Here is a 19,292-nt window from a genome sequence, read left to right on the forward strand (position 1 = left end):
AAGAAGCAAAAATAGTTAAATTAAAAGAAATATTATAAGAATACAGAATGTAAATACTACTACATCTAAAGCTTTTAAATATCTCCCAAATCCACTGAAAGTTGTTGCTGTATTTTTAAGTGTTGGGTTTTGATTATAGTACATACGTATTTTTAATTAGTTGATTTTATATATTTATTTTTCTTTAGTATTTTGAGATGGCATTTTCAGATCCAAGTCCTCACAGTTTACATCCCAAAGTCTCTTTCTAGTACATATTACGTATGTGAACGCACTGCTTGCTTCAGAGTTACCTACCTGTCATCTTATTCTATCACACTAAAAATCTGCCTGATGTTCTAAGCACTTTTAACTAACACATTACAAAATGAGGGAAAACTTTCAGGTTAAAAGAAAGTTGACTCAAGTTGGCGCATAACTAAAAAAGAGCAAGACTCACTAACACCCCACAAGGCACAGAAAAGGTGCTGCGTGGCCACAGCACTACACAGAATACAAGCCCAGGTTCAGTAGCACAAGATAAAGCAGGAGAACATCACAAGAGATGAACCCGGTAAGGTTATGCACTGATACTCATTAAGACAAACACCCTGGGCATCTGAAAGAGCAAGACGCCAAATAGTAAAGAGTATCAAATAACTCAGGGTTGAAGAAACGTGACATCCTGCAGGAGATAAAAAGATCACTGGTTAGAAGTTTAAGTGCCAATGAACTGTACGTTAGACCAAACTAACGCTCCAGATAAACAGGTAAGGAAACGTAATGCACAAATTTCGTTATGAAGAAGAAAAAGGTAGCGGTGAAGCAAAGGGGCCCTGGAAATAAAACCAAACAAATCAGATTGATTTATCTTCTGGTTTCCTGTCACACACAACAGGCTGGCAGAGATCTGAAGTTTGAATACACGCAGCTCTTACCGCTGAGGTTTCATCCAGAAGTTGCCTAAAGTGTTCCCTCTTCTTTTTGGTAAGTGCTTCAATATGTTCATTAAAGAGCTTCTCTTTCTCTTCTCTTTCTAGCAAGGAGCCAGATTCCCATCGATGATCTTTGCGTAAAGTCCTTCTGGTATCAGACCACGACACATCTGAAGAACGCACCTGAGCCAGAAGATGACAATTTTTTTAAACCATTTTTTCTACAGTTTGTTGGTATTTCTTATACACTACTTAGGTTTTTATTTCTCTTGTTTTAAGTTAAGGTTCAAATTAAAGATTAAAAAACCCAACAAAACAGCTTATAAGTAAGAGACTGTAGTAGCTTCCCCACAAATACTGAACAGGCAGTGGCAGAAGGGACTACTCTGCATCAGTTCAAATGCAGATGGAGATACCCCCCTGACCTGGCTGCGTATTCTCTCAAAAAGAAAAATCCAGCACCCTCCTCCCTGCTGCAGAACGTACTGTCTTAGCCGTAAGCCTCAGAGCTGCCAGAAGATCAACCCTAAACCAAAGCATTCTCTTCCAACCAACGGCGAGAGGAGGGCAGTGGGGAGAAGACAACAGGATTCTATTTCTATATAAACTTAACTACAAACAGCAAAAAGCTTTCACCTAGTGCAACCATTACAAAAAGAATGCAGTGAGAAGCTGAGCAGGCCTGTCCATATCTCACCATGTCAGACAGAAGCGCCTTGAAGTTCTGTATGGCCTCCTCCCGTTTGTGCTGCTCGCGTTCTCTATCGATTTCCTTGGTTTGCTCTGAACGAGCTTTCTGCACTTCCCTTTCTCGTTCACGCAAGCTTGCCTCGATGCGGGCTTGTCTTTCCAGCTCCTTTTCTTTTTCAGAATCTAAATTCTGAAATGCGATAACAAATTCTCCTCAACAAAAACAATACAACACCTCTCACATTGTCATTAGACAGGTAAGTAAATTAAAGGGCTATCAAACTAAAGGCATCTTGGAACAAAATATTTCTAAGTGATCTGAGATCGATAGATTACAAAATTTTGCTTCAACAGCTATGTTGAAGCATTACAGGGTTTACGTGGGGGAAAGAAGTTTGGTCACAACACTGATCATGGAACAACTATTCTCAGGAGCATGTGTCTCGTGTAGTGACAAACTCTGAGTAACGGGGGGCAGGGGTAGAGCGGTATCACTGCTTGTTAGCCCAGTTTTACATTCTCAACTGTTTATTGCCTGGAAGAGAAAGGTATGAGTATCAGATTAAGAGAGAAAAACCAGCAAAGGAACTGCATATGAACCATCTACATTCCTGAAGGAAGCACAAATAAATACAAAAAAGTCACAGCAAAGGAAACTCTGCCCATCTTGGTAGGAAGCAACCAACGTGGTGTCTGTATTTTCTGAAGTTTTACAGCCATTTTCACAACCAATGGCTTTGCAGGAGTCTCTGCCTTTCTCGCTCTGCGGGATGAATTCTCCCACGTGCGCTGTGTGCGCATACGTGTACCAGACCCTCTGCAGCACCACCAGGGACAGTACTTCGAAGCTTCAAGCTGTTGTTCTGGGGTACTTCTACAAATAACCGTGGGGTAGAGTTCTCTTTAGTACAGAACTAAAGCACATACTAGTTTATCTTCTGGTTAGTTACCTCACACACTAACAGAACGGGACCCGCAGAACATCCAAAGTCAGACCTCCCCGTGCGTACCTTAGCTATTTTTTCTATGTACTGTTTGAAAAGGTCTTCCCTCTGTGAAGAGCTATCTACTGCTTTGTAACGGGGGTCAGTCTCTACTTTGTCCTTCACTTTGCTCCAGCGAGACTGACTGTCCAGGTGGTGATTAGCCAGTAGCTCAAAGAAGTCCATTTTGATCTGTTTTACAGACAGAAACAGAAAGACAGTACTTGAGAAAGATACTTCGATACCCAACAGTTTGCTCTTAGAAAAAAGGAGTCAACTTACCTCCAACAGAGGGAAGTATATTAATATTACATACCATCACAATTTAGAGAAATCACTAAAACTCTGAATTTAGACATAACCGCATCTGAAACTCACTTCCCCTTGGGACAACTTTGCTAAAGCAAAGGAGCTAAGCAAAGAAGATCTGCTACATCTAAGATGAACTAAAGAATGGTTCACCAGTACAGCTTTTATTATTTTACTCCAATTTAAGGTGGTTTTTTTTTAGCTTTTATATCTCTCTCTCTCTCAAAGTAACAAGTTACAGATTCTACATTATAGCATTTTGCATATTAATACTAGAGAAGCTATGCAGTTTTAAACAAGGCTCTGGACAAATCAAGTATTTATGGATTCATCCTCCAAGTGTACGAATACTTGGACCTGCTGATAGAGAGCAGTGTCTTAAGATGGATCTAACCAATCAAGAATTATCCACATATGGTAATTAAGTAAATTACACTTAAGATGGATATGCACATATATACAAAAAGTTTAAGGAGATGTTTTAGTCTACTTTTTCAATGAGAAATGGCATGACAGCACTCTGTCCATCACAGCCACTGCAAAGGGCTGGCAGAGGATCAATCATATTTGGTTTTTCATCTCGAGACAACTAGCAACATCTTTTCATCCAGACTCCCAGAACCAGCAGTTGCAAGAGCGACTACTGTGCCTTTACTACATCTCTTTTTTCTGGGGTAGGTGATCTCCCTGTTCCTGCTGCACTTTAGGTCCTAGGTATTGTCTCCTTGTCATTTCCTTGGAAGTCTGGTTTGGCACGTAAGCCTCCGTCTCTCGGGAGCAGGGAGGCGAGGGGCCGGTGCCGGGGAAGGGCTGCAGGGACTCCAGGCGCCAGGCGAAGCGTGCTGCCTTCACAGCACCCACACCCGCGGGTCCGCAAAGCAAACCCCGTCTTTATGGCGCATTAATTAAAAACCAAAACACAACTAGGAGAAGGGCTGGCCATTCACTCTTTGGTACTTCTCACACCTTTAAAAAAAAGAAACCCACCAAAAGCAGTTTAGCTCCGAACCACTGAGGTTCATAAGGGAAGCGAGCAGAGCGACGGGCGAACAAGCTCTGGCTTGCCAGAGAACTGTCACAGCCCAATTCTCTAAAAATGTGTTTCGTTACAGAATGCAAGAATGAAATGAAGATCAGAACCAACATTCTGCAGGCTTGCCCACCGACAATTTTAGTTCTTCACAATATTAACATATAAACATAAAGGCTTTATAGGCTTTTTTGCTTTACTATCTCAACAGAGAGATTAAGATAGTAAACAAAGATTAGAAAACAACTGGTTAGTGCCAGTGGGAAGTTGCTCTACATCTACAGCACTATCACTTTCTTAAAGTAGCTGAACAAAATGCTAAGCAAACCGTTTACTCATTGTAAAATTAAGAATGTTGTTTCAAAACATCTTAAAACATGCATGCAGTATCAAAAATATGAAGCTTTCTAAGCCATGGCATTAGAAATATTTGTTAAAAACCAAACAATTCCCAGACGTTACTACAGAAGTCTATAAAGTAAGGGTATCGCCGCGCTTCAGCGGCAGCGCCCTGCACACTCACCTACGTCTGTATGTGGCACCGGATGGGAACTGCCCGCCCGCAGCGCTGCTGGAAGCACCGTGGCACCAGCTGCGACACAAAACCAACCCGAGGACCCCCCCAGCCTGCGGGAAGATGCTTCCATGGTGTTACTGTCAAACGTTCTGGCTCACAGCGGAGCCGCCAGCAGCCCCCTCGCTCCCGCAGGAGCCAGGCGCTCGCTCGCCGCCGGACAGACGGAGCTGGGCCGGCCGCGGCCTCGCCAGCCACCGCCCAGGCAGGGATCCGGAGGGTGCAGCCAATTCCCTCCCGAGAACAGCGAGTTCTCCAGACCCTCAACGCTCTTAAAGCGCAGGTTTAACTGCGGTCATCTGCAATGTATAGAGCACAAGTATTGCAACTGGGGTTTCAATTTTAAAAAAAGGCCAAAACTTCTCAAAAAACTGGGGCAAAGACATCTCTCCAAGGAGTAATCTCTCTGGATCATAGCTCCGTGTTGTTACTGCGTATAGATACACTAAACTCACAGGTAGCCCGACTACGTGGGGTATTACTCAAGGAAGCTGTTGGGAGATCTTACTGTGGGGCAGGTGGCGGGGCCCGCTGCCTGCAGGGCGTTTGCAGCTGGACCTCTCGGCACGTCAGGAGGACACGGAACAAGGCCGTGTCCTGGGACGGAGGGGAGCAGCTCGGTCAGCGGTACCGGCTCACAGCCCCTTCCCCATATCCTCAAACCCATGCCTGCCATCCCAGCAGCATTAGCATTGTGTTTACCCACTGAAATTAGCCACACGAATAAAAACAACCATCTGAGAAGCTGGCTGCTCCATCACCATCCAATACTCTGTAACTCAACGAAGTAAAATCAACACATTATAGAATTTAAAACCCTTACGTTAAAGATTTCTGTAAAGTTGATAATCCTTAAATAAAGATTTTGGACTTTTTAAAACAGACTGAGAAAGCTTCAAGTTAAATGCCTTAAATTTTCTTTTATGTTTTAAGCACTTTCAAAATCAAAGGAAAATAAGACTGAAAATATTTCAGGTGTATTTAGAAGTCTTTTTTTTTTTTTTTTTTTTTGGCAGTTAACACATTGCAGGTACAACTCTCATCACTTCACAAGGAAAAAAACTAAAAAAATGTAAAGTACCGGAACTGCGGGAGGCTAAAGTCACCACACAGAGATACCAATTCTTTCCTCACTAGGGAATCCCATAATATTTGCGTGTCAGTGATTGACAGCTGTCAGACTGAACTGATTGACAGGCCGCACAGCACATAACTGTAAAGTCTATCCACTTGTTATAAAACAGAATACATAAAATGGTTACAAAAGGCTTTCGGAGAAAAAACATTATTTCAAAAGCAAACAAACACAATCTCTCTTCTTTTAACTTTTCAACTTTAGAACAATCATGCAATAACAAAACAAATATTTACTTTTTTTTTTAGTCTTCAACTGCACTAATAAGCTGCAAGAATGCTTTAAAATTCCATATTCATAATCAAAATGCAGTATGTAAAAGTCTAGTTTTGAACTACATTAGTTCTCCTCTGAAAGCACAATCATTTATTGAGAATATCAGCAATAAGTCAACATTTGAAAAAATTGAGCACAGAATCAAATTAGACCAGAGCACCTAGATTAAACTATGCAAAACTTACTGCATAACAAACTGTCCCCAAATCTAACCTGTTAATCAGATTTTTCTCTTTTGTAAGCATTCTTAGTAGGTGAAATTTGCAGTAACTTTATACTACAAACTAAATATTGCAGACTTTAAAATGTCAAAAATGATTAGGCTTTAGAGGTTATCTTCTCCATTCGCACAACACACAGGGACATTTCAGTAAGTGGCTGCATATTTCAATGATAATATTTGATGCCACCTCCACAGCAGCCTGCTTGCCCAGTGGTGAAAGCCTGCTCCCCGCTATTGACAGTATGGTCAAATGACATTTGGAATTCATTAATCTTTAATAGTTGACCTTTAATTCTAATAAGCAGCAGTTTATACATAAGATATATTTACTGAAAGATTAAAAAGTCACTGAAGTGCTAGCTTTTAGATGGAAAGAGAAGATATGGAAGCTGTTTGAAATTTAAACGGAGCATCCTATAGAGAATTTCAAGTTCTTACTGCCTCCACTGAGAGAACAGAGTTCTGGGGCTTCCAGCCAAACGGGGCAAGAATCCTTTTCCTTTTAATGCTTCAGGATAATATAACTTCAAAAAAATAAAATAAAAATCAGCCATTATTCCAGTTAATAACAGAATGTTACTTGCTTAGATAAACAACAAAAAAAGTGTGATTATTTAAGTAAACTCAGCTTCACAAAAGTTCAAGTCTATGCACTCTAAAAGTCAGTACACCTGCAAACTCAAAATAGTTAGTTCAGAAAGACCAAAGGGACATCCGTGAAGTGTTTACACTGTCAAACCTCTCTGGAAAGAGCAGGACGGTGCCTCAGAGAAGGCTCACTGGAAACCAAGCACTGCCTTTGTCCCATCGCACTCACGCTCACGCCATTCACGCTGCTGGAACGAAAAAAGTCACCTTACCTTCTCGCCTCTGGTCTTCGAATCTTCTTTTTCCTTCTTTCTTGCCGCTGTGATAAACTCATTAAACAAGGCCTCTCGATCTTTCATCTTTTCAATTGCCTTGAATCTCGAGTCTTTAGCATGCTTGGCTGCAAATTCACTAAAAGTAGTTCTGCAACAAAATGGCAAGTGAACTCATTTGGCAGAGCTGTCTTTGCTGGGAAGCAGGTTCAGCAGAGAAAAATCTCTTCTGCTAGAATACATGCCAGAGCACAATTTAAAAAAAAAAAAAGGCAACATCCTATGGTCTCACTACAGAGATGCTTGATCAATGTACTATATAGAAAGGAGTCAGGTTTAGGCACACACATGAAAGGTACTGTTAGAGACTTACAGGGGTTGGTTGGTTGGTTTGAATACAGCTACCTGCAGAAAGTGCAGGTGTAGGAAGAGAGATTACAATGCAACCAAGAAGAAGAAATTAAAAACCTCAGTTGTCTACAAAAGTCTTCTTTTTTGTGGGTTAGCGGTTCAGCCACCAGTCTGTCCAGGTATTTCACAGCTGTGAAACCGAAGATTTTACGTGCACTTACTTGCAGCCAAACCATGCTAAGAGTTCACCAGGAAAATAATCTTTTGGTATTAGTCACAACAGAACACTGGCTGAATCAGTTTTTCCTCCTACCGTGAACACTGCATAGCCTAGTCTTAAAACACTCGGAGTTGCAAATATTTTCAACACTATGGGCAGAGGCAGCAATCCTGGGCTTTCAACCCATCATCCCCACAGCACTTCCCTGACTGTTCTCTCACCTCCAGGGCCAGATTCCAATCTGTGCAGTAGATATAGTACTGCCACTTACCTCGAAAAAAACCACTACTGTGCTTTTTCCAAGCTCTGATGCAAATCTGGCCCCAAGAATACGTGAGACACTTATAATCATACGAATGTTTTCATCACAGCATGGAAATAATTAGACTTGGAAAATCCAGCCTACTGTTGCTGTAGGGTAAATTGAAACAAGAAGAGAATTTGGTAGCTTATTCAAAAAGATTAGAAAGTGAATGTACAGCTATATTGAAGAACAAGAGCTGTTTTAAGTGAAGTGGAACACAAACTCTTGAGCATGTTGGACTGAGATAGATGATAAAAAACCAGTCTGGCACTCACAGAAGTACAGCAATACCTTTAGACAAACACTGAAACCAGAAGACAAAGGATAAGATTAAACAAGACAGTATTTCAACTGGAACTCTCTTTCCCACCCCAACCCATAACCAGGTAAGAGTCAATCCCAATATGACACATCGGAGATATCTTGGAAGCTGAGGACACTCAAGTTAACACAATAGTCTACGTTAATCTCTGAACTGTATGTTAAACTTACTACTGATGAACTTTCTCTTAAAACATTTCCATGCCTCCATTCTTCCCAGCCCACTACTGTCGAAACTGCTACCCTTATTAAATGAGCAGGCAGGTGTTTTAAATAAGAGTTATTAATCAGACTTGAAGTAATTTAAAGTGAACATAACCCTGGCTTCCACCAGATTTCCAAAGCGTGACACTGAAAAAAATTAAGCTGAAGTGAAACAAATGAGTTATTTCACTGTAAAAGAATTAATGCCAGATAACCCAAGAGATGCTGAAAGAGAACACTTTAGAGCTCATCTGGTGACATATTTCATGAACTCTATGTCAGAAAGCTGCGAAACAAACAATTCTAGTAAGATCTTGAATGCTACTACATTCACTGTCACCACCTTGCTATTATCACTGCAAGCAGGTCTGAATATGAGGGGTATGTAATAATTTCTATATTAAAGCAGCCAGAATATTCTGTCCTATTATCATTAACATACTTTGTAACCAGGAAGACATCCCTTCAGCCCCCTCCAAACTGAAGAAACCTGTCTAGTACTTCTCAGAAACTACTAATATTCTTAAGAAGAAACAGGGTTATTCAAGAAAACTTGTGGTGGGTCACGAGGCCTTTCTCACAATCCGGTCAGCATGCTGGGGAGCTCTTCAAAACAACTTAAAATATGCAAATCATTATAAATCTCAAGTTCTACTATTTCACCGGTTAGGTGAATACAAGCAGGCAAAAGAAGATTTCAACAGTGTCTGATTTTTCTCCTCTTTGCCCATTTTGAAAGAGATTAACCTACCTAACACCACCCAACATACTCCGTTCTAATAGAGCTTATGCATACGAACAAGAAGCTCCTACCTTGGATTAATCTTTGCTTCTTCCATCATTTTCTTGAAATCCTCCTTGGCCTGCATTATTTTGTTTTTCTTCTCCTTGCGCTCTTCTTCTGCTCGGGTTTTCACATACTGATCAAATACCTACAGAAACACCAGTCACCGACATAAAACACACAAACCTGAAGGCACATAAGCTCTAGGCAAGAGGGAGGAGAAAAAAAAAAAAAAAAAAAAAAAAAAAAAATCACATTTCTTTCCCTTTCTCCTGTTTCCTTTCCTCTCACCACAGAACCAACATAGACGAGGTAGAAAGAAGGGTTTGTAGATATACTTGTATAAATACAAAGAGTAAATACTCTTTGTATTTGAATATGCAAACTACTCCAATCTGATGAACACGTAGTGTAACCGTATCTAAACATGTGATCTGAGACCTGTGAAGAAGTTTCTTACGCATTCACGTTACGTTAACATTTTTCTGGGTCATACGTTTCAGACAGCAGACACTTCCTGTATTCTTGAAGTTTTCCATTTCCCTACAACCATTTGAAGAAAAGCTTCTGGAGTGAGAACCTGCTTAACAATAAAAACGTGCTTTGGTTTTTCCCCCAACCACTTTTTTTTCTTTAATAAATAGATAGGCTATTCATTACGCAAATATTTTGAAGAGATACTGACAATTCTCACCATTTTGTTCGGGTTTTGGGAGCTCTCTGTATGCATGCAACTTTCACTGGGTTAAAATATTAGATCTTCCAACCACAGGAAAAATAAAACCTATCAAGTCACTTCTTTCCTTGCTGGCTTCTTCCATTTCCAGACAAACCCTAATCATAACAAAAATCCCTTCCAATATTGATTAGTGTGGAAGGTTAGCAGGAACAAAACCGGCAGACTGAGGATTTGGACAGAGCCTGTAGTCGCTGGATGGGGAGTGAATTTGACTTCTCTTTTACCTGTTTTCTTTCTTTCGGGTTGAGAAGTAAGTAACGAGGATCAAAAACTATCTTGTGTAGCTCTTTCTCCCATGTTGAAAAAGCAGAGACCTTTAATTAAAAAAAAAGTCAGATTTTAACTAATGGTTAAGTTTCCCAAATATACATTGGTTGTCCCATTGTTTTCAAGCAAAACTGTACATCTGATGAAAAGAGAGAAACAAGCTCATCCTGAAGTATTCATCACTAATGGATGATAGAAGCTGTCATAGCAAGTTTCAACACTAATTGGCTCTGAAAACTTCTAAATAATAACACATGCTTAATTACTACTACTGTGTGGCATTACAAAAAAGTACATCAGAAGGAAGCCTCGAGATCCTGTGCTCTCACATCCCATGTCCTCTATACCTTTTCTAAGTGTTATGAGTGCAGACAGTTCTGCTACAGAAGAGATTGATTTAAACACATTCAAGGTCATCTTAAACAAGCTTTACTAAAACCTCCCCGTAAAATCCAGTTATTGAAGCTAAAGGAAAGCTGCATAGGCAGCTGGAACCACTTCCATTTTTTAAAGTTACTATATAAAGTTATATTCTAATAGAGTAATTTATTTATCAAAACTGATTTGTATCAAGCAGATTTCAAATTTAGTTCACTAAAAGCAAAAATTCTCCCATTTAAGGGTAAGAGTGTAGGGACCACAGTGGAACTTACTGCTTTTCTCATGTAGGAACATTTCCAAAAACATTAAGAATGTGTCCAGTTTGTGTGTCCTATTTATTTTCAATGGCAGCTTTCAATTACATAATTAACTTGGAAAAAAGCTTAAAAAAACCCCAAACTGTCCTGATACTGTTCAATTTCAGTTACTTAGAAATCAAAATTTTGCTGTAATCGTAACATTCTTCGAAACATGGAGTCTTGTACCAAATGCATCCACTAATCAGAGGAAGGATGAGATTGTTTTCCTTCCATAAAGCACCACAGGTTCTGAATTTGCTAAGAACCGAGACCTCTGCCTGAACCTCCCCCTCCCTCTCTCCCCTTCTCACACACACAGATTTCTGACCCCTCTTTCTAGAAGCATGTCCTTGAATTGCTTCATCCGAGCCTCCAGAGGGACAATGGCTCTCTCTCGGGCGGCTTTAATTTCAGCTTCCATAGCAGCCTCCTTCTCTGAATCAATATCTTTGTTATCATCTTTCCTGAAAAAAATTATACAGTATAATTTTAGAAGTAGTATGTCAACGCTGTAGGTTAGAAATTGAACTTCACGAGGCCAGAATGGATGTAACAGAGTACTTCAGAAGCGCAGGCTTACACATCATGAAAGCCCTTCTCTGAGACTTGGGTATGGATGCTTCCACCCTGGAAGAGCTCAAGACCCAAGGTGTTCTCAGTAACCTCAGTGCCAACACGACTCCAGTAAGTTAGCACATCTGGTTGTGTTCAATGGTCTCGCCAGATGTGCAACAGATATTACATTAACTGCACAAATTTTCTGACCTTCTGTTCAAGAGCACGAAGCCCTGTGAAAGGCTACGGCTGAGGGAGTTAGTTCAAACGGAGAACACCTCACAATCACCACAACAGAAGATGCTGTAACACAAGTGATACATCCACCCATCAAAGCATTTTGGAAAAAAGTGTGCTCCTTGTTGATTTACGTTTACTACGAGCAAACACACTTCGTCCCAAACTCAAAGCTCTAATTGCAAACAACTTTATCATCATCCCTAAGAGTACACAATAACAAATAAAATGGTAAAACTACTTTTAGAACAGTGTGTGTAGGTAACTCAGAGCAAAGTGACATGTATCCCTTCCAACAGGCAAAACAGACCAAAAGACCTAAACAGAACTCTTAAACCTTTACAAAAGAGTGAAAACAGAGTCATCACTATGACAATCTGGATGGCTGGATTTTTTGGCAACAAAATCTTGTGCACAGAAATTAACAAGCTAGATAAACAAGCAACAGAAGCAAGTTATTAAACCGCACTCAAAATATTCCTTGCATTCACCAACTTGTACCATTTATTTCCATTTTGAATGATTTCCAAAGGAGATGCTATTTCCTCTATACATGAATTTCAGCTATCTCAGAGAAACATAAAATACTTGAGCTGCTAAAGTAAAATAGCAGAAAGTTGATGATTGTGTTCACCGATCCTATCACTGCTCTACTCTGCTGAATACAACAGTACACACACTGCTCAGATGAAAAACTTTAGTTATTTTATCTACACAGACCATTAAGTATTGAAAAAGCAAACTTACTTGCGCTTTTTGATTTTAATAGGCTCATCTTCATTTGCTTCCTCTGTAGATTCATGCTCTTCTCTAACTGTAACAGATTTCAATAATACTTTAGATTTTATATTTATGAAAAGTTTGTGATTTACAAATGAAGCCTTGTGCAAGGACAGAGGACAGGGCACACAGCGATAACGTATCCTGACAAAGGAGGACATACAGCTTGCAGTCGCTGTGGAATGTGGTGGCACGACTAACGGACTCGTGGCCAGCTTGGGATTTAAACTGACAGACACTGACCACTTATTTCTAGGGAAATAACCTCAGGCCAAACAGTCTAATGAAGCACATTTGGATCTCCTGATCACCTACTTGCACTTTGCCCTCCTCCAACTACCAAGCCCACATGTCATCCCAGGATCAGTTACTAGAACTCATGCCAGAAAGAAGTCTCATCTCAGCAGCTTCCTGCATGTTCCCTGCTCTGGGCAGCTGCTTCCAAAACTGTTTTCCAGCTGATGTTCTCTAAGTTAAAGCCTCTTCTGTGAGAGCCCATTTGTACGTTATGATTAATCTTTTCTGGCCCTCAAATTCCTCTTGCTTGTAAAACAAACACAGTCCCTTTTTTTAGTCAGTAAAAACTGTGGGGTTTTTTTCAGCCTGTTGGCATTTAGAAAAAAAGTCAACCCTGTTAATATCTACTTTCTTCAATAGACTGTTTTTTTTCCAAAGGACTATATAAATCTGCATTCTCACCAGCCTTCTTAAATTCCAAAGTTACATACATTCTTCAATATGTCTTTACATTTATTGCACTTACTTAAATGTTACTAGTTTTAGAAACCAACACCAAATAAGTGATAAATTATATTCAGACTTCTTAAGGCGGCAGTAAGATTGCTCTTACTAAGTTTTTTTCCTTCTTCCATCCCTTTTTTGTGAGGAGGTTCTTGAATAATTTTGTCCACGTCAGCTCTTCCAATGAGGTCGTCTGGTCGGTCCCACATAGAAAGTCGAGTGGTAGGGTTGTAGAAGAACACACGCTCATCACCAGTCCACACCACACACCTAGAAATTAACAGTCAGACGGGAAGTCCTGCATTAGCTTTGTCCTCAGCCGTTCATATACCTGCTACCACAGAACAGAACGGTTCCATATACCTGGAACAGAACGGTCACAGACAGATCCAGGTCGTACTTACTGGGCAACTACCAGACACTCCTACTGTCCCAATGAGAGACCAAATCATTGCTTTTCTCTGCTAGCAGATTTGAAATGCAATTTTAAGAATGCTTTTTATCAGGAGCTGCAGTATACTCAGTTCTTCTCTAGAAAAATGTTTTAGTCAGCTGAATCAGATTTTGGCATAAACGTACCTCATCTCTTCAATGTCTCACTAAATATGAGAAAAAGCAACCTAATGAGCCCTCCAGGACTTTATAGGTGATGGGATGAAAGAACCGCAGAAGTAATTTGAAGGGAGACAGTTTTAAATATTAATAAAATGGCTAGATTGCAAAAATCAGTATCTCCTTCCCATCGGTAAGATTTTTACCTTGGTCATCCAAACACACAAAGATGATTTATGTATATTACAGCAAGAGTAGCCTCATCATGACATTATACACATAGGCACCTGATGAATATCTATGCCAAGTGGAAAAAAAAAAAAGATTGTTTTGGCCAGCAGCTGCACCTATTCGTTCCCCAAGGCATAAGGACAAAACAAGTCCAAGATTAATTTTTTTTTTGGCCAATATTTCATACCAGATGAGGAGGAAGCAGTGGCAGATGAAGGGGGCTAGGACATGAACTCTATACGGGTAACACACCTCACAGGACTGCAGTCAAGGCTGCGCTCACACCACCGAACACCCGAGCACTGGCACAGCGTGAACAGCGCTGGCTGGAGAAATCCAACCTTGAGACAGAAGCATACCCAGAACGGGATCTTCACACACTATTACTGTTCTAACTACCCAGCAACCTTCCCAGTGGCAACAGGAAACGACGTTTCGGTCCCACCGTAGGGAAAACTGTTACCTACCAGGGGGTCCCTGGAATAGGAGTGGTTGCAACCGGCTTGGCCTTCTGAGCCGCTTTTTCTTCTTCAGTCATTTCTTCCTCTTTTGGCTCCTCGAGGAAAAAGCGAGTTACAGAACTCAGGCAATGACAGCTAGCTAATTATTTATTATAAAGTAACTAACTTGTTTAAAGCAAGCAAATGTATTTTGAAACAATGCTAAGAAACAGCTCACAATTACACTTCAGCCATGCTTAAAACAGAAGCACTGAAATTTCTATAGTAACTGCTATTCAGAAATCTCAATTCAGAAAACCTCTAAGTGTTTACTTAACCTCTGACTTCAATGAAACCTTATTTAAATGCCTTCCTAGATTTGCAGAAGTCCTTGAATCAAGGCTTGAATACAGGGGCAAGGGTGTACTTTCTCACAAAGAAATTTTGATTTAAAGTTAATTTACTTGTAAGTGCAACACAGGGTACAGAACAGTCAAAAATCTGCAGCCACCTCTGTAGCAGAAAGAACCAAACTAGCAACTACTTCAAAAGTAAACAGGGTAGAGTGGTAATAAAACCCAGCAACTGAATTCTGCGCTTCTGCTTACTAAGCTACGTTGAAGTTCACAGAAATCAGTATGAAAGCCTTAATTTTTATTCAAACACCTTAGCATCTTCAAGAACTAGGCCTTCTCAGCATGACAAAATGCCTTGCAAGAAACTAGTTAATTTTGTTTTCTGCAATGCAAACACTACAGACATTTTCTAGGACATTTGTTCCTGACAGACTAAACTCATCAGTTATGGCAGATGGAGAACTTGTAAGCTTTGTTTCAAAACTGTTCAAAATAAAGAGAAATAGAAAAAAGCTATTAGCTATTAATGTAAAGATCTCAAACATTCAGGACAAGTTTAATTTTTCTGAGCACCTCAAAATCAGTGAGAGAACACCATGTCTATGTAATTAGCTAATTTTTCCATGTTCTTACTAATTTCTTAACTCGCATACTCTGTATTTTTCTTTTAAATGTCCTTTTTTCCTTATGTTAAAAAAAAAAAAAAAAGCAGCTATGAGTCCAAAAAGGAAGGCTTTCAAAATCACCCCAGGAATTTAAGAACTCAAATTACTAACCATGTCTCCTGTCAATATGCCTGGTCTACAGATGCATCCACACCTGTAGGATGTAGGATTCAAAATGGCGATACTGACTATTTGGTTGCAAGGTCTTTTACCTCCTTTATAAGTTCTTTTATAGGCTCTTCTTTTGGCTCTTCTTCTTCTGTCTCCATTGGTAAAGGTTCCTCCGTAGGTTCTTTAATTGGCTCTTTAATCTTCTCTTCCATTTTTTCTTAATAAAGATAGAATTTTCCATTATAGAACCCCAACAAATTGATCAGTATGATTTTCTAAGCTCAACAGCAAAACAAAACTTATTTTTATTGTATTTTCACCACTTTCTGTCCTTCTTGGGCTTTACAGTGTCTGCTTATAGACATAATTATCTCCTATACCAAGATATACTTGGGACTGGAAAACAAAATACCGTAAGGCAGCCTATTCTACTAAAAAGCTACCTCAAGTGTACCAACAGAAATAGCTGAAAAAACAATAAAAATATCAACCAACAGTGCAACACTGAAGACGACTTTCAGATTTGAAATGCCATTGACAATAAAAAAACCAACAGAGAAAATTCATGGAGAATCATCTGAGGATTGCTCTGCATCCGCTTAAAAAAAATTATAAAACGCATAATCTTTACTTGGAAAAATTGATATTTGCTGTCTTCGATGTTTTCACGTCAGTAAAAAGATCTATTATTTAAACCTGAATTATTAGAAGGATGGGTATTAAACTAGCTAACTGTGTAAGTGTTCTGAATTTGTCTGAACAAAGATTTCTTGTAACTAAAAAAATTCAGCAGACCATAAAAGGAAGAACTATTTGAGTTCAACTGGATTTGTTTTTCTAAAAGACTTTATAAACTGAATAAAAGCCACAGGACTTTTGCCCCTTCTTATTTATGATCCAAGAACAGTTTCCCTCCAGTATCACACCACCCATGGATATAATGTGGATTCAAATAAACACAAGTCACAGAATATGACCAGAATATGACTTTGGAAAATGGATAGGGGGAGGTAATTTATTTTTTCTTCATATTCCAAAGATGCTTATATACTTAGTTTTTGAAGATCTGAAATGCAGCATCTCAATGATTTTCATTCTTTCCTGTGTTACAGTCTTTAGAACAGCTGAATCTTCCCCTCACTTTCTGTCTTTCTGCAACTGGGAACCTCTCAAACACGTGAGTGCGTAAAGTACTTACTTTCTACTGGAGCAGAAACACGCATTTACCCACGTGTCACAGGATTGGGAAGCAACTCTAGAACCAATACTCTTACAATACAGTGGGAAACAAAAGAAACTGTAACTTTCAGACTCAAGACCAACTCAAACGGATACTTATAATCAGCATTTCAAAATATTCGTAAGGGAGATAAGGGGTTAGAAATATTCTCGTTCACATTTTCAAACACAACCATTAATGGACTAAGCAATTTTGCCTAGTATACAGCTGTATTAAAAAAAAGAAAGTACCTTTTTCTTTCAGTTCTTGGGGTTTTTCCCACGTTGACTCCAAAGTCCTATTGTTATAATAGTAAGTTTTTCCATCTGCTGTTTTGTACTCTGTCCACTCAGAGACTGCTGTTGCTCCAGCCAAGGTAGCAGGTGAAGCGGCAATAGCGACCTGAGGATGGATCATCGGTACAATGGGAGGGGCCATGCCTGGCAAGACACCTGGAGAAAGAAGAAAAAAAGAAAAAAAAGAAGAAAAAAAGAAAAGGATAAAAAACAGTAAGTGACAATGAAGTACGTAAGAACCAAAACCTAGCACTTTACTGACTTAATTTACAAACAATCAACCTATATAAATAAATATAAAGATTGTTTTCAAAGTTAAATTGGAAAGCAATGCATTGTTACTAGATTTCCTTCCTGTGTTTTACAATCAGTAATGCCCATATTACCAGGCAAATTAGATAGCTTTTTATTTTAATTAGAGTAATGTGTAACTCTGCACAGCACAAAGCTTGTTAGCTTTTAGACATTTGCTTTAATACTTCAAAATTGAGTGCTCTATTTATTTTTAAAGTCTTTATTAGATCTCTATAGCAAATAATTATTTTTTTTTAAATCTACTCCACTGTTTAATTATGCTGTCATTTTAAGAGATATTCCTATTGCTCTTTTAAAAAGACAACAGTGGCTTGAATTTGAGCCATATAATACAGAGCAGAACTCTGATAAATCTTAAATCGTGACTTAAAAAAAGTTAACATTAATTCAGAGCCTTGGATAAAACCTGATGAGAATTAAGTGATTTCAGATTGCGTGGTGGTTTTGATTAGCACTGCAGACCGATTGGAAAAAACATTTTACTCACATCCTAAAGCAAAATGGCAAGTAAATATCCAAAGATAAGAAAGCCAGAATGCTACGTTATCCTATTATTTCTGTACTCATCCCAACAAAATGGGTACATACTGAACGTATTTTGAATGACAACTTCTAGAAAAACAAATTGGATAGGACTAGAATTACAAGATTGTAATTTTGAGCCTTTAACATTTATATGGAAAAAAATCTATCTTTTTAAATATTGGAAAGCACACATTACACATTGCCGTATTCTCAGTAAGTGACTTTTAAATCCACAATTTGAAAAATGAAAATTTATACTAAGACGCACATACACGCACACCAACATGCGAGCACAATCATGTCACTGTACATGTGGAAGTAGGAAAAACAAAAATCCACACACAAGAAACTAATAAGTATGGGCATGAAGAGATTCACAGTTATTACAGAACTCAATGATTACAGAAAACTGTACTAGATTTTTCGTATAAAATAAGCTAACACTAACAGTTATGTGGGAAAACTATTTCCTGGCCAAATATGATATTTGCATTTATACTGGTTTTGAAAATAAAGTATATATATTCATTCAATTGGGGAAGCAAATAAATAAATAAAAGATAAACAACAACATTCACTACCATGCCAACTTACAGACAAAACGAACTAAGATGGTTTTGAAAATTACCGGTCTTGGTGGTAGCGACTGTCTTTACATACGGGCAGCTGACTATTTGCATCATTGCTACACCTGCAAAAGGGACAAGCAAGCATGTTGGAAAGCTGCCATTGCATGTCGGCTACCACTGGGGGTCTGGACGCTACAGATTCCCTGCTACAATTTGGAATGCCATTTCCAGCTGGCAAAGAGAAAGCCTCCCGGCAAGAAAATGTGAATTATTCTTGCTCCAACATTTTATGCCAGATCAAACATAAAACTAATTTTAAGCTGCAGCAACAGTTTCTGCCTACATTAAATCAGCTGTTTAGCAAATTATTGGGATGTCATTAAAAAGAAAAAAGGTATTTCAATGAAGACTCAGGGGTTTAAGTTCATCCAAGGGGGGACTCGGCTCTTCTTGCAGGGCAGGACCACGGGAAAATATTCTACTAACGGTGCTGTTTTCCACTGACAGCCTTTGCTCAGACAGATCCGTCAGGGAGCAGCAACAAAGTGAAACCAACAGTCTTTGCTATTTTCAGTCTGCTGCGGCATTTAGAAAGCAGTGGTAAGAGAAGGGCAGACTTAAACTAGTCAGACTAGCGAGGCGTAGCAGGGTGAAAGCCAAGTTCAACCCAGAGGGAAAGCTGAGGTTATGAGGGTCATTACGGAAAGGCTGGAGGCAGAAGAAGGTGGGGGGGAAAGAAATAAAAGCACCGAAGCTGCAAACAGAGGTACACAAAGCTGCACTAGGTCAGTTGCAGCAAACATTTTCTTTATTTTTCATTATCAGGAACGTCACGA

General features: G+C 39.3%; 1 protein-coding gene across 6 annotated transcripts in view; it reads right to left on the reverse strand.

Moving 5' to 3' along the window:
• Nucleotides 1-19,292, reverse strand: part of TCERG1 (transcription elongation regulator 1) — a 33,967-nt gene that overhangs the window by 2,727 nt on the left and 11,948 nt on the right. For 3 of the 6 annotated variants that reach the window (XM_074839065.1, XM_074839061.1, XM_074839064.1), the window contains 13 exons: nucleotides 18,516-18,578; nucleotides 17,003-17,203; nucleotides 15,634-15,749; nucleotides 14,428-14,516; nucleotides 13,287-13,447; nucleotides 12,404-12,470; nucleotides 11,193-11,328; nucleotides 10,142-10,231; nucleotides 9,208-9,326; nucleotides 6,995-7,145; nucleotides 2,615-2,779; nucleotides 1,612-1,794; nucleotides 918-1,097 (listed from right to left, as the gene is read on the reverse strand). In XM_074839065.1, coding sequence (XP_074695166.1) covers nucleotides 918-1,097; nucleotides 1,612-1,794; nucleotides 2,615-2,779; nucleotides 6,995-7,145; nucleotides 9,208-9,326; nucleotides 10,142-10,231; nucleotides 11,193-11,328; nucleotides 12,404-12,470; nucleotides 13,287-13,447; nucleotides 14,428-14,516; nucleotides 15,634-15,749; nucleotides 17,003-17,203; nucleotides 18,516-18,578 — 1,721 coding nt within the window. The remainder of the gene's footprint in view (nucleotides 1-917; nucleotides 1,098-1,611; nucleotides 1,795-2,614; nucleotides 2,780-6,994; nucleotides 7,146-9,207; nucleotides 9,327-10,141; nucleotides 10,232-11,192; nucleotides 11,329-12,403; nucleotides 12,471-13,286; nucleotides 13,448-14,427; nucleotides 14,517-15,633; nucleotides 15,750-17,002; nucleotides 17,204-18,515; nucleotides 18,579-19,292) is intronic. The other 3 variants (XM_074839066.1, XM_074839063.1, XM_074839062.1) reach the window with 2 other exon arrangements.

The sequence above is a fragment of the Strix aluco genome, chromosome 13 (genome assembly GCF_031877795.1).
Source record: "Strix aluco isolate bStrAlu1 chromosome 13, bStrAlu1.hap1, whole genome shotgun sequence".
Taxonomy (NCBI): Eukaryota; Metazoa; Chordata; class Aves; order Strigiformes; family Strigidae; genus Strix; species Strix aluco.